At 42.2% G+C, this 14767-nt stretch overlaps 1 protein-coding gene across 3 annotated transcripts in view; it reads right to left on the bottom strand.

Annotated features, from left to right (window-relative positions):
* The window catches only part of quoa (quattro a), a 122198-nt gene extending 119248 nt beyond the window's left edge, over positions 1-2950 (bottom strand). For all 3 annotated transcript variants that reach the window (XM_078418961.1, XM_078418962.1, XM_078418963.1), the window contains exon 1: positions 2159-2950. In XM_078418961.1, the coding sequence (XP_078275087.1) occupies positions 2159-2161 (3 nt within the window). In that variant the 5' untranslated portion in view covers positions 2162-2950. The remainder of the gene's footprint in view (positions 1-2158) is intronic.
* Positions 2951-14767: the final 11817 nt, after the last annotated feature.

The raw sequence follows: 14767 nt of genomic DNA, 5'->3' as shown, positions 1-14767 counted from the left end.
CTAAAGGAACGTCCTTTAATTCTGAGGCTATTACCTCTAGTCCTAGACTCTCCCACTAGTGGAAACATCCTCTCTACATCCACTCTATACAAGCCTTTCACTATTAGGTACGTTTCAATGAGGTTCCCCCCTCATTCTTCTAAACTCCAGCGAGTACAGGCCCAGTGCCATCAAAAGCCAAAAGTGTTGTAAGTTGCAAATTTAAAAAACCAAGACAGGTTGTAATTAAATTTGTGTGCCATGATTGGATGCTGGAATACCTTGGGAAGACCTTTCCTATTGATTCTGGTCTGTAAAGAGTTAAGGATGCACGTTAGGCTGGAAGGGACACCTGGCCCTCTTTTACTGAAACTGGGTTTAGTACATCTTCAGCCAGAGGCTGAATCACCAAAGCCCAGCATTCACGGGGGCAGCTGGTAGTGAGTGTGGTGAGGAACAGTAGTATCTCTAGGGGGGTCAGCAGTATTCAAAACAAATGGGTTGTTGGTGTGCTGGGTTATGAGAGCCAGCAGAGCTTGAGGGGGAGATTCAGAAGCAGTAGATTATAAGGGGCGGAGTGCAGGGGGGAGGAGTGGGGCATTAGAACCAGCGGATTGCTGGGGGAGAAACAGTCGTCAGAGTCATCAGATTGTTGGTGGGAGGGCATGAATCACAATGGATGTGAAAGGGATGGGGGTGTGGTAATTGGAGATGAAGTCTGGAGCCTCTGGGATTGAGGGAATATAGGATTTGCAGGGGTTACGGGGGTATCAGAAAGGACAAAGATCTTCTGATGCATGGGAGTGGGGTCAAGACCATCAGCAAAGGAAAATCAGGGAACCTGAATCTCCTGCTAGGTGGGAATGGGGACTATGCAGTTGGAGGAGATCTCATTCACGGGAATATACAGATCCTTTTTCTTCGTTGCCTTGCCTATTTAAGTGTGTTTAGGTGCTGCGTAAACAAGGTGACTCTATCTCCTCCAAGTAACAAGCACCCACTACAGACTGGGAGTTCGAGTGAGCTGGCTGGAGCACAGTGGACACGGGAGGGTTGTTTTACAGGTGAGGACGGCAGGTGATTATGAGTATGTTGTACTGCACATGCTCTGCTGGTACACAGCTCAGAATCTAAGTTTAAACCTGTTGACTCCAGGGCATCCAACAACAGGTGCGTGTCACCGAGACTTCAGGCTTCCCCTTCTATCAATTGCACAGAGAATGGAGTCACCACGCACACCCCTGATATAGATATCGTGTTTGTATTGCGAGGGTGACTGCCAACAGGAAAGTGCCTGATATATTTTCCGTGCAAGTGAAGCAAATCAGAGATGGTTGATACTATGTTTCTCCCCAGAAAAGCAAAATGTTTATTACATCACATGGAAAAAAAAAAGCAGAATGCAATTTCCAGGCTGTTACAATTTCTGACCCCTATTCAGTGTGCCCTTTCATTGTTCTGCAAAATTCCCTCTTGCTTAACATTGACACTTCAGTGCAAACCAAGTTATGAGGTTGCACCTCTTGCATCGTTAAGAAAGGTCCCGCTTGTTAACGACAAGAGTATCACTGAGGCCCTGAACCCTGCTGTTAACATTAGGAACTTTTAGCAGGAACAAGGCAATGCTGGAAATGGAATTTTGATTTTGTCGATTTTAATTATTCTCTGCCGCTGTGAATGGAAGGAATCGTGTGACGCGTGGGTTTGACATCAAGGCCTGTGATAAGACAACAGTGCAAGCTCTTGGAAAACAACTTTAACAAGTATTCATTGTTATTCTTTGCTTCATCAGCAAGATGTACAATCCATCCCCAAAGGCAAATTGATCAATTCCAATGTTGTTTCTTTCTCTGACAGAAACATAAGCCAAGTACTGAAGAGAAACTCTCTGATAATATTGAAATTAATATCTCCCAACGTCATTCACATAAAATTCTTTTGGAAACAGTCACATTTTGGTTAAGTTTAATTTTTTTGCAAAAAGACTAGAAATAATAATTAATGCAGGGCTGATTAAACAGTTTTATAATACCAACAAAACATAGATAATGTATCAAAGAATATTTCTTAATGTTATTACTTCTTACAATCTTGTTTAAATTTTCATTTCGTTTTTGAACTGGCAGTTTTAAACGCTAAGCTTACAGCTATTTCAAAAGAGGAATTGAAAGAACTTTACCATCTTCCTCAGTATATCGCTGTTATCCCATTGAACAACCGCATTGCTTCAGGATGTATGGTCCGCCCACACTGTCTGTGTTCAGAAGAACAAGTCTGTACTAAGGGTCAGCACTCCCCACTCATAACGATCAAAGTCCTGCATTCAGCCACACACTGTAGGATCTCATCGGAGCAGCAAGCTTGAAGAATGCAGCATGACACGATGAATTCAGAGCTCTGTTGAACTTAGAAAAGTGATTTGCTGTGGGAGAAGCAATGCATGAATGTGCCTCCTTCAGTGGACAAGTAGGCTGATTAAAAAGGGGAGGGAGTGGAGGAGGCCTACAAAAATAAAGCTGTCTTCAGAAATTCCAAAAGCTTGAACCAGTTGAAATAAAGCTTCAGTTGAACATTTCACTGAGAGTTGAAGTACCAGTTATGGCTGGCAAAATCATGATTCTTTAAAGATTTCCAAATGCAAAGGTTTCCAAGAAGGTTTTCCTGCTCAGGTAAGTTAACACTGCCTCATGCTTTATTGCGCAGAAGTCCATTCTTGCCTCTATTCTCACAGGATACATTAATCTTGCAGCAAATATTTGCACTTGTCATCGAGAACCCCGTGCTCCTCTCAGTTTTATGGTGCTTGCACAGCCAGAAAAATGTGTTAGGTTCTCCTTTCCACATTGTAAATAGGCTTACAGCTTGTCGAAACACAAAGGCCCTTTCATATACCACGGCTTGCTTTTGTTTTGTGCGTAACAGCTGTAAAAAGCCCTAGATAATTCTGCAATATCTAACACTGAGTTTAGAAGTACAACTCCGTCTGAGCTACTGAGCTACTATGTCACTGTACAAACTGGCACTCCTCTTTCCACTCAATAATCCAGTGAATCCCGCCCCCCTGTCTGCTTGCCAACATTTCCTGACAAGCGAGCAGGCTCCCTTTTCTGTGACACATCATGAAACTGTTAAATGCAACCTCCAATGGATTTGATCTCAAAGAGTTTTAATGGAAACTTGCCATCTTCTTTGTTGTAATAGCATAAGATACAGAAGTTTGGGCTGGATGGGATGTATGCTTTGTGGCAACATTTCAATACTCTCCCGAGCAGCCTCGGAACTAACAAGCAATATGATCCGTGCAGTGTTTTCAACCTCTGAAGATGCACAGCTATGCCCGGTTGTGATGTTACAGTGCTGTACTGTGTCTAAGTTCAGTTTTCTTGCACAATATTCTGAAATTTTGAAAATCAGCATTTAAAATGCTTTTAGCTTCTTTGTCACATGAACTTTTGGCCTGCAACGCACATTGTTTAGAAACACAATTGCATGCAGTTTCATAGCTGTTTCATTCTCTTCTGAATTTAATTTTGAGGCCATCTTTTAACTCTCTTTATTTTTACAATATTCTCCCTGCCTTTCCCCAACAGTCGCTGGAGTTCAGTTCCATTGGCACAGTTCCAAATCATAATCAATCCTCAAGTGTGAAATCCAAATGAACATTTTTATTCCGCTTTTCCGTCACTGAGCTTCACCAGAGTGAAGTGGTTCGCAGAAACTCTTTGCCACGACCGAGCAAATCTATCTTGTTTGGAGTTAGTGTTAGAAAATGCATTGATTTCCAATGAACTACCCATAATTGGGTGAGCATAAACAATCCATTTCAAATGGTGAGACAGCCAATAACCAAAGAATACAGGAAATGAAAATGTAAAAATAAACTGTGGATGCTGAAAATCCAAAACGAAACAGAAAATGCTGGGGAAAAAATCAACATGTCAAGCAGCATCTATGAAGAAAGAAATAGTTATTGCCTGACATCTTGAATGTTTCCAAAATTTTCAGATTTTAAGGGCAACACTGTTGCGCAGCTGGTAGAGCTGTTGCCTCACAACTCCAGAGACCCAGGTTTGATTCTGACCTCGGATGCAGTCCGTGTGGAGTTTGCACGGGGATCTTATTGAAACGTATAAGATAATTAGGGGATTGGACACATTAGAGGCAGGAAACATGTTCCCAATGTTGGGGGAGTCCAGAACAAGGGGCCACAGTTTAAGAATAAGGGGTAGGCCATTTAGAACGGAGATGAGGAAGAACTTTTTCAGTCAGAGAGTGGTGAAGGTGTGGAATTCTCTGCCTCAGAAGGCAGTGGAGGCCAGTTCGTTGGATGCTTTCAAGAGAGAGCTGGATAGAGCTCTTAAGGATAGCGGAGTGAGGGGGTATGGGGAGAAGGCAGGAACGGGGTACTGATTGAGAGTGATCAGCCATGATCGCATTGAATGGCGGTGCTGGCTCGAAGGGCTGAATGGCCTACTCCTGCACCTATTGTCTATTGTCTATTGTCTATTGTCCCTGTGACTGCATGGGTTTCCTTCTGGTGCTACGGTTTCTTCTCACACCCCAAAGATATGCAAGTTTAATTTTTGCTCTGTGAAAATGCCCCTAATGTGTAAAATGTGGATGAAAAAGTGGGATTCCATAGAACTAGTGTGAATGGGTGATTGATGATCGGCATAGATTCAATTGGCCGAAAAGCCTGTTTCCATGCTGTATCTCAAACTAAGTATACCAGAGGATACCAGAGGCGTGGCCAAAAGACTGATGGGGAGGTGTGGAGAATTTCTCTGCATTTGTGAAAAAGTAACAACATATTTGGAAATAAACTTTAAATAGAATCAAGTCTCCACTTAGAATGCCTCAGTGGCTCAGCAGATAGTGCTGCAGGGAAATGGGTTCAATCCTGACCTCTGGTGCTGTAGATTCAGAATTTACACATTCTTTCTGTGCACGAGTGGTTTCCTTCAGATGTTCCAATTTGCTCCCTCACCCCATAAATGTGCAGGTTGTTGTATTAATTGGCCACTGTGTGTAGGTGAGTGATAGCACCTGGGGGCAGTTGATGAAACAGTGGGAAGAATAAAATGGGATTAATGTATGATGAGTGTAAATGAGTAGTTGGTGCAAGCTTGGTGGGCTGAGGCCCTGTTTCCAGATATTTTTCTGATACCATGATTCATAATTCCAGTGATCAGAGGTTGATCTGCTGTCAATATAGATTATGAATGTTCTTTCTATGGTCACCTGATTTCCACGGCATCTCAAAGACAAGTTGGTATGTTAATTGGCTTCTGCAAGTTAACCCTAGAATAGGTGGATAGTAGGACCATCAGGAGAAATTGATGGACATGTGAGAGAAGGTTGGTGACAAGGAAATTAGTGAGGGGAAAGATTGATGGAGTTGCTTGAAAACCAGCATTCCAATGGTCAAATGGATTCCTTCTTAACCGTAAGAACATTTTCACACAAAGGTTGCTGGGTGTTTGGAACGAGCTGTGGAGAAGATATCGGAGGAGATACTTGAGGCAGGGACTATCGCAATGTTTAAGAAACAAGTAGACAGGTACATATATAGGACAGGTTTACAGGGGTATGGGCCAAACACTGCCAAATGGGACTAGTATAGATGGGACATGTTGGTCGGAGTGGGCAGGTTGGGCTGAAGGGCCTGTTTCCACACTCTATGACTCTATAACTAAAATATAAGATAATACAAAGGGACAAATTTCCAGGGATAAAAAGGGAAAGCAGTGACATGGTTGATTTAAACTCATCAGAAAACTGCATAGATTGCTGGGCAGACGGCCTCTCTCTGTGTTCTTTGATTTTCTAATCTAAACTAGCTTTCTACTAACTACTTTCCATTCACAGCTGCATGTTCAACGTTTTTCAGGGTCAATATAGGGAAAATAAATACCCTTAAAGTTTTGACTCATGAAACCACCTTCTGTAGATTACTCTGGGTTTTGAAGTTGTTATGGTACATCGACAATCCATTCTTTGGTGGATTACTTTAGGCTTTGAGGTTGTTACAGCATTTCAGCAACCCATTCTCCAGTAGATTAATAGGACTACTGAGGCATCCATATAACAGAATGGCAGTCGTTTTTTTGACGAACATATCTGTTGCCATCCCTAGAAGTTGTGCCTGAACTACAGCCACCATAATGGTGCTTTATTGTTGCCCATCAGTCACCTAGTCCAGACTATCGCCACTCATGACAAGATTGTACAGGTCAAAGCTGAGCCATCCAGGCTCCGAGCTACATCTGATCATCCTACAGAGCACCTTAAGCTTCCTCTTCCTTCAAGATTTTGAAGGGTCTCAAGTGTTTATGCTAAGTGGATGGTTCCTTTGCTGGGGATATCTGGAACCACGGAAGAAATTACATGTTTTTTAATGGAGACACCAAGACACAATAGACAATAGACAATAGACACATCTCCACCATCATACCCCGGACACCATCTCCCACCCATCATAGCTCAGTCAGTTTCTAGTTATCTGTGAACCCCATAATATTGATGCTGGGATTTGAGAATAGTAATACTGTTGATTATCAAGGAGAAATGGTTGGATATTGACTCACACCATATGTAAGGTGTGGATTAATCAATCCGAAGCAGATGTCCAAAACTTCAGCACATGGGTAGACACAAAATGCTGGAGTAACTCAACAGGTCAGGGAGCATCTCACGTGAGAATGGATTTGTGACGTTTCAGGTCGGGACCCTTCTTCAGACCCAACCCGAAATGTCACGTATCTAATTTCACGAGAGATGCTCCCTGACCCGCTGAGTTACTCCAGCATTTTGTGTCTATCTTTGGTATAAACCAGCATTTTGTGTCTCTCTTTGGTATAAACCAGCATTTACAGTTCTTTTTTATTACACTTCAGCATATGGCATGGTTTTCCTCATTCCCTGATGTCAGGCAGCATTTGCTTTTGCTTGTCAGCTGAGTAAAGAGTGATTAACCCCACCCTTACAATATATTCAGAGAGAAACTATTTTCAATGCTTCATTTTTCTCACTCCCACTTTTTCTTTAATTCTGCAATTCATTCTAAACAGTCTGGATTAGTGGCAGGAGCTCAGCATTTCATCTATTATTCCTTGAACCTTTAGAAAATATCCATGTTGGCAAACTGTATTTTTATGCTGCCTCTGCTTTACCAAGGTGGAAGGAAATGAATTCCCTTCTACTTGAGAGTCACTGTCATCCTCCACACCTAGTAGCTGCAAGTTGTAATATACAACTCATACCAGCCACACCCCACCCCACCACCACTAGCAATGAGCCAGAGGCAAGGTTGTGAGCCATCAGCATCAGGAAGAATGGTCCAGACATGGTTACAGTCATGGTGACTGATGGACAACAACAAGGCGCCTTCAAATCTGTCGCTCAATCACAGATTCTGTGATGGCAACAGAAGCATTCCTCAAAAACTGCAAGCATTCCATCGAGGAGGCACCTGAGCAGTTTTACTCAACTGAGAATGGATTGTTGGAAAACTTCAAATCCTAAACCATGTCTGGAATTTATAGTACATCTCAGTAAACAAATCTTTTCAAAATCCTACCCTTTTGATACATTGCTCATCTATAACGGTAAAGCTATGTTTCCAAAGACACTTGGAGAGTAGAACTTCCTAGCTAGAGGCCTTTTCCCTCCTCTTTCAGCCTCTGCTGGTAATACAGTCATAGACTCATGCATCACAGAAACATGCCCTTTGGCCTAATTCATTCATGCTGAACAAAATGTCCTATCTAAGCTAGTCCTATTTGCTTGTTTGGCCCAGATCCATCTAAACCTTTCCTATCCATGTAGTTGTTCAAGTGTCTTTTAAATGCTATATAGGCCCCCTCAACCACTTCCTCTGGCACTTGTTCCTTATTCTAACAAGCCAACACGTTCCAATACGTCAAAGCCTGTGACCCCACTGCTCCACCTGCCTTCAGCCTTGAGGCCCAGCAGATGTCAGAGGTTCAAGTGTAATGATCCCTCAAGAGTTTGAAACGTCAGACAGACTTTAAGACTCAGAATCCTGGCAAGTGATGCCAGCACTCAACTCTTGGAGTAAAAGCAGTGTGTTTCCACAAAATGGATTTCCACACGGGTCCAGTACAGAATGAACCTATTGAAAGTTCCACTTGTAAAGAGTTAGAGAGAACTGTGTAGGATGAGACTCATGGGGAACACCAGTTGGACAAAGATCTACAAGAATTGAAACAGGAGGAACTGTTATCATGCGTACTCACTAATCTAAATTCTGTCTCCTTGTATCTGAACTTGTATCCTGGAGCGATACTCCAGAAACATGAATTTTAATCCAATCCCATGATCTGGGAATATAAATTCAATAAATTATTTATCCAAAATAAAAATCTGTTTTCCATAATTGTAACCATGAAACTACCAGGTTGTAAAAATAAACAATTGTTTTGGCAAGCTCCTTTAAGAAGGAAGTCTAGCATTTTTGCCTACTTATGATTCAAGGCACAGAACAATGTAGTTACTTTTTAAATCCCACTCGGATGACAAAAAAACTATTTGGTTCAAAGGCAAAAGGGAATGGACAACAAACACAAAGTTTGCAAATGATGTCCACTCCCAATGAGTGAATGAAAAAAAATTAAAAAGTTGGACTGGTAAGGTATTAATTTAGCATCCGTGGTAAAGCAAGGCAGCTGGAGACAACAACATCTAGAACTAAGTTTAACAGTGATTATTCACATTGGTGTTGAAAAATCAGGATTTGAATAAAGAACCTGCAGGATATGACACATTCAGAAAAGGCGGAGATGATAAAAGGGATAGACTCAGTACCAATAAAAGGAATCCATCTGAACAAAACAGTGAAAGAGATTTTATAAAAGGCCAATTAAAATAGTATGCAGGCACTCTAACAAAGGAAGCAAGCAGAGGAAGAAAATGTAAATCCCATCATTATAACACCAGAATTAGTTGGCATGAAAAGGTAGGCAGTGAGGCAGAAGGGAAGAGAGACCTGACAATGTGTACAGGACTACTTCCTAACCAGATAGATTTTAAAAAGTCAACAAAGAATTTAGTCAGAGATTAGAAATAAAAGCAAGGGAGTAGTTAAGTAACAGTGACCACAATATAATTTGATTTAATGAGTGAGAAGGACAAGTATGACGAAGACCAATGTAATGAATTGGAGAAAGAGCAATTTGAGAACATGGGAAAATAAAATGTACAAAAGTATTGGCAAACAATGATTTAAAACAACAAAGTAAATCTGAACCTTTTGATCTGTCCAGGAAAAATATATTCAATGAATAAACAAGAACAAATTAAACTGTAATGAGACTCCATGGATAAACAATGACATAAGAGAAAGATTGAATGTTATAAAGAAGCTTATGCTAAGTGTACTAACTCTGGATGAGTACGTTAAAAGAACAAAATTAGGAAATAAATCAAAATACAGCTGAAAAGACAAGAGGAACTATGAACATAAGGAATATAACACAAAATAGTAACAAAATACTTCATGTTAATATAAATGTAGATGGATTAGTCAGGGCAGGAGTAAAGAGCAGCAGCAATCACAGAGAGTGAGCAGTGAGAGAGGGTCTGACACAAGGAACATCAGATGCTGCATGACCCATTGAGTAACCCCTGCACTGTGTCTTTTATAAACCAGCATCTGCATTTCCCAGTGTCTCCAATAGACTAATGAATGTTGTCAAAGATGAGGACAGCAGCAGATGAATAACAGAATGGAAAGCTTGGACAAAAAGAGATGGCTGAGACAGAAAGTAGAGTAGAGGTAAAGGGTAGCTTTCCAAAGTAACAACAGTCGGGGAATCAAGTCACATGAGGATCAGGATTGGAGCCACTTAAGTTCCCAACACATTCTAATGGCTTACATTGGAATCAAAAATATATTTTATAAACTTTTCGATGGCACCAACTTGTGCAATATATCAACACTGAAGAACAACATATTAGAAGATGGCATTAATAAGCTTGTGAAATGTAAATATAATTAATGAATGAATTTCAACATAGATGAAATTAAATAGATAAACTAAACATAGTTTGTCTGTTTGTTTTTATGTTTGATTGTTTATGTAAGCGCTTTGAGCTTCTGGAAAGGCGCTATATAAAATAAATGCTTATTATTATTATTATTATTATGAATTTAACATGATACTTTTCAACAGTTTAGTAGGATCTGAATGTGGTGGAGGAACAAAAGGTTCTCAAAGAATAAATACACTAATAACTAAAAGTAACAAGTTATATTATAAGAAAATAACTGCAGATGCTGGTACAAATCGAAAGTATTTATTCACAAAATGCTGGAGTAACTCAGCAGGTCAGGCAGCATCTCAGGAGAGAAGGAATGGGTGACGTTTCGGGTCGAGACCCTTCTTCAGACTGATGTCAGGGGGGCGGGACAAAGGAAGGATATAGGTGGAGACAGGAAGATAGAGGGAGATCTGGGAAGGGGGAGGGGAAGAGAGGGACAGAGGAACTAACTAAAGTTGGAGAAGTCGATGTTCATACCACTGGGCTGCAAGCTGCCCAGACGAAATATGAGGTGCTGTTCCTCAAGTTAGGTCAATAGGGCCAATATAAAAATGTATGCCAACTAATAGGAAGGAAAATGATAGAATTTAAAAAATAGAGAAGTTATGCAAACCTTATAATGAACATTGGTCAGACCACATTTGGAGTATGATGTACATTCCATTGAATGTCTTATAAAAGGGATACAGAATTGCCAAAAACATCCCCAAGATTGTAGCAGATGGTATAAAATCATGGAGGGAAGGGGGTGGTGGCGCTGGGGGGATGGTGTGGGAGTGCCTTTACAGGGTGGATGTGAAGAGAATGTTTCCTCCCGAGGAGGAGTCTAGACCTAGGGGTTACTGTTTAAAAATAAGTAGTCATCCATTTAAGGTAATCATGAAGCAATTTATTTTCTGTCAGAGAGGCATGAGACATCGGAATTCTCTTTCTCAGAGAGGGGGTAGAAGCAAAGTTTTTGAATATTTTTAAGGCAGAAGTAGATAATACCTGATAAGCAAAATTGGGAGGTATTGACAGGTTACCACAGGTAGACTGGAATGTGGAGCATTATTACAATTAGACCAACCATGATCTGGGGCCAGCAGACTGACTAATGTTTCTAACTCACATTTTTGGAAATATCAAATTATGCCTATCAGGAAATGATAAACACACTTGAAAAGTGATAACTTAGAGAAGATTTACAGGAGATCTTTAAATTTATAAGATGTTTTATCTGGGTCCTAATATTGAAGATGTGCTCATACATAGTAATACCTCTACCCAAGCTGTTACACTCCAGATACCCCATTCACTACCTGCGAGCATGGAAATTTGCCCAGATATGTCCAGTCTACAAAAGGAAAAACAATCTAATCATTCTAATTCTAATAACTAATAAAATTGAATCAATGCTGCATCATTATAGGCTTACAATTATGCCTCCATGGACCTCACTATACACCAGCACTGCTGGAGAATGTTTGCTAACAAGACCTTCAATAAACTGGTTCGATGTCACTCCAAGGTCAATTATGGAAGGACACCAAGTTTTGGCCTTGTCATTAATGTATATATTCAAGGAAAGAATATAAAACAAGTTACAGCATCTTTCCAGTTGGTAAGAGTAAACAAATAGGAATCACTTCACCCAGAGAAAAGAACACAAAACACGTTCCCACAGGCAGTAGTTGAGGATAGGACAGATGCATTTGAAGAGAAATTATGTAAACATTTGAGAGAGGAAAGAACATATAGTGTTAAATAATAAAATATGTAAAGATACTCAAGGGAAATATAAAAGTCAACATTAAGGATTTGGCGAGGACAGCCTGTATCTGGGATGTAGTTTACGGTTATTTACAGTATATAGCACTTTGGTGTTTGCAGCAATGTTCTGTTGAATGACTGAAAAAAGACCGAGGGAAGTATTTGAACACTGGGAACCCCTTTGCAGTCTTTCCATGAGTGATTCGAGTTTGCATGAGGGGTGTAACTGATTCAAGTGAAAGCGTGAAATGAGGGAAAGTGAATTGTAAATGATTCTTTTGACATGTTTGCTCAAGGACTCATGCAAAACCCCACTCTCCAGTGGGGGATATTACATAATGATCAGCAGCAGAAATCCTGAGTAGATTTCTTCCTATCCTGAAGCTGCTTATGGCAACTGGTACCTTTGTCAAGGTCAGTTACTGTAGTAGCAACCATGCAACTTTCAAGGTCGGTACCACTCACTATTGCAATGAACCATCAATCTATAAGTGAGATTTTATCTTATGATCTTATTTTTACATCAGTTAACTCTATTTTCCTATATCACTTTTAGGTTTTTCATTCTCTCATTTTCTATTTTAGTTTTGATCCAGGAACATTTGCTCTTCACTTAATTAAACTTTGAAAACTATATCACATTTACTTGACAATCAAGTCAAGTCAAATGTATTTGTCACATACACATACACGATGTGCAGTGAAATGAAAGTTGCAATGCCTGCGGGTTGTGCACAAAAAGAATTACAGTTACAGCATATAAATAAAGTTAATAAGTTACTATTAGTGTCGACAAAAATTTAGTCTCTGGGGTTATAAAAGTTGACAGTCCTGATGGCCTGTGGGAAGAAGCTCCGTCTCATCCTCTCCGTTTTCACAGCGTGACAGCGGAGGAGTTTGCCTGACCATAGCATCTGGAACAGTCCGTTACTGGGGTGGCAGGGGTCCCTCATGATCTTGCTTGCTCTGGATCTGCACCTCCTGATGTATAGGTCCTGCAGGGGGACGAGTGTAGTTCCCATGGTGCGTTCTGCCGAACGCACTACTCTCTGCAGGGCCATCCTGTCCTGGGCAGAGCTGTTCCCAAACCAGACTGTAATGTTGCCGGACAGGATGCTCTCTACAGCCCCAGACTAGAAGCAATGAAGGATCCTCAGAGACACTCTGAATTTCCTCAGTTGTCTAAGGTGGTAAAGGCGCTGCTTAGCCTTACCCACCAGTGCGGCAATGTGCGTTGCCCACGTCAGATCCTCTGCGATGCGGACTCCCAAGTATTTAAAACTGCTCACCCTATCCACAATAGACCCATTTATCTCCAGTGGCGTGTACGTCCTTGGATGTTTAGCCCTTCTGAAGTCCACAATCAGCTCCTTTGTTTTAGTGACATTCAAGAGGAGGCTATTGTCCTGACACCAGAGTGCCAGATCAGCCACCACCTCCCGGTAGGCCTTCTCATCGTTGTAGTACGGGAAGCGACAGTGACGAGGGACGTAAAGCGGTGGGCTGACCATTCAGAGGCCATGCTGCAGGATGCACTGGGCGAAGTCGATTGGAACATGTTCCAAGCAAGTTCCAGAGACGTAAATGAGTTTACGGAAGCGGTTACAGACTTCATTGCCACAATAGCCGATACCATCATCCCCACGGTAAGGGTCAGTATCTTCCCTAACCAAAAACCCTGGGTGGACAGGTCTATTCGCGTGGCCTTGAATGCTCGCACCGCTGCTTACAACTCCGGCCTGGCATCCGGCAACATGGACGACTATAAGGGAGAGTCCTACTGACTGCGAAGGGCAGTGAAGGATGCAAAAAGGAGGTACCGGGACAAGATGGAGTCACAGATGGAGCAGCAGGACACCAGGCGCCTTTGGCAGGGGCTATGGACTATAACTAGCTACAGGTCCAGCACCCCCTCAACCGGAAGTGCCGGCTCCTCCTTAGCTGATGACCTGAACTCTTTTTACGCACGGTTTGAGATGGGTAACACCACCAGCTCGCCGTCTAAAAACAGCACCGAAGGGGCGCTGGCTAGCGAGACTGGAGGGGGATCCACCGCCGGGGATGTGCACACATTCTCAGTGTCCGAGCATGAGGTGAGGTGAGCTCTGACGCGTGTGAACACGAGGAAAGCTGGAGGCCCAGATGGTATATCTGGGCGAGTACTAAAGTCTTGTGCTACTCAGCTTGCTCCAGTGCTCACCACAATATTCAACCTCTCCTTGGCAAAGTCCGTGGTCCCTGCATGCTTCAAAAGATCCATCATTGTACCGGTGCCAAAGAATGCCTCTCCAGCGGGTTTAAATGACTACCGACCGGTGGCCCTCACCTCGGTTGTCATGAAATGCTTTGAGAGGCTAGTCAAGAAGCACATCTGCGCCCTCCTTCCTCGCAACATGTACCCACTACAGTTCGCATACCGTCCGAACAGGTCCACGGATGATGCAGTCTCCCAGGTTCTACACACCGCTCTCTCTCATCTGGACAGCCAGGGGGGCTATGTGAGGATGCTGTTCATTGACTTTAGTTCAGCATTCAACACAATAGTCCCCAGCAGACTGGTTGAGAAGCTGCTGGAACTGGGGCTTAGCACCCCTCTGTGTGCCTTGGTCCTGGACTTTCTCACTGCACCTCAATGGCACCTCATATTCCACTTGTATGGCTTATAATTCAATAGTATGAACATTGAATTCTCCAATTTCATGTAATACCCCACCACCCCTCCTTCAACCCTTTCTCTTTCCCCTGCCCCTATCCCCTTCCTGGTTCCTACACATTTCTCCAGCCATCTCTCACAATCCTAGTCACCCTGCTCCTTTTTCCATCTCCATACACTCATCCACCATCCCATTGTCCCGTCTTTCCTTATATCCCCTATCTTTGCTGTCCCCCTATCCCATTCCACCCATATCCCTCCAGAGATGCTGCCAGATATGTTGAGTTCTGCCAGCACTTAGTTTTCTGCGCAAGATTTCTG

The sequence above is a fragment of the Rhinoraja longicauda genome, chromosome 22 (assembly GCF_053455715.1).
Source record: "Rhinoraja longicauda isolate Sanriku21f chromosome 22, sRhiLon1.1, whole genome shotgun sequence".
Lineage (NCBI taxonomy): Eukaryota > Metazoa > Chordata > Chondrichthyes > Rajiformes > Arhynchobatidae > Rhinoraja > Rhinoraja longicauda.
This window is presented reverse-complemented; position numbering and strand designations above follow the sequence as displayed.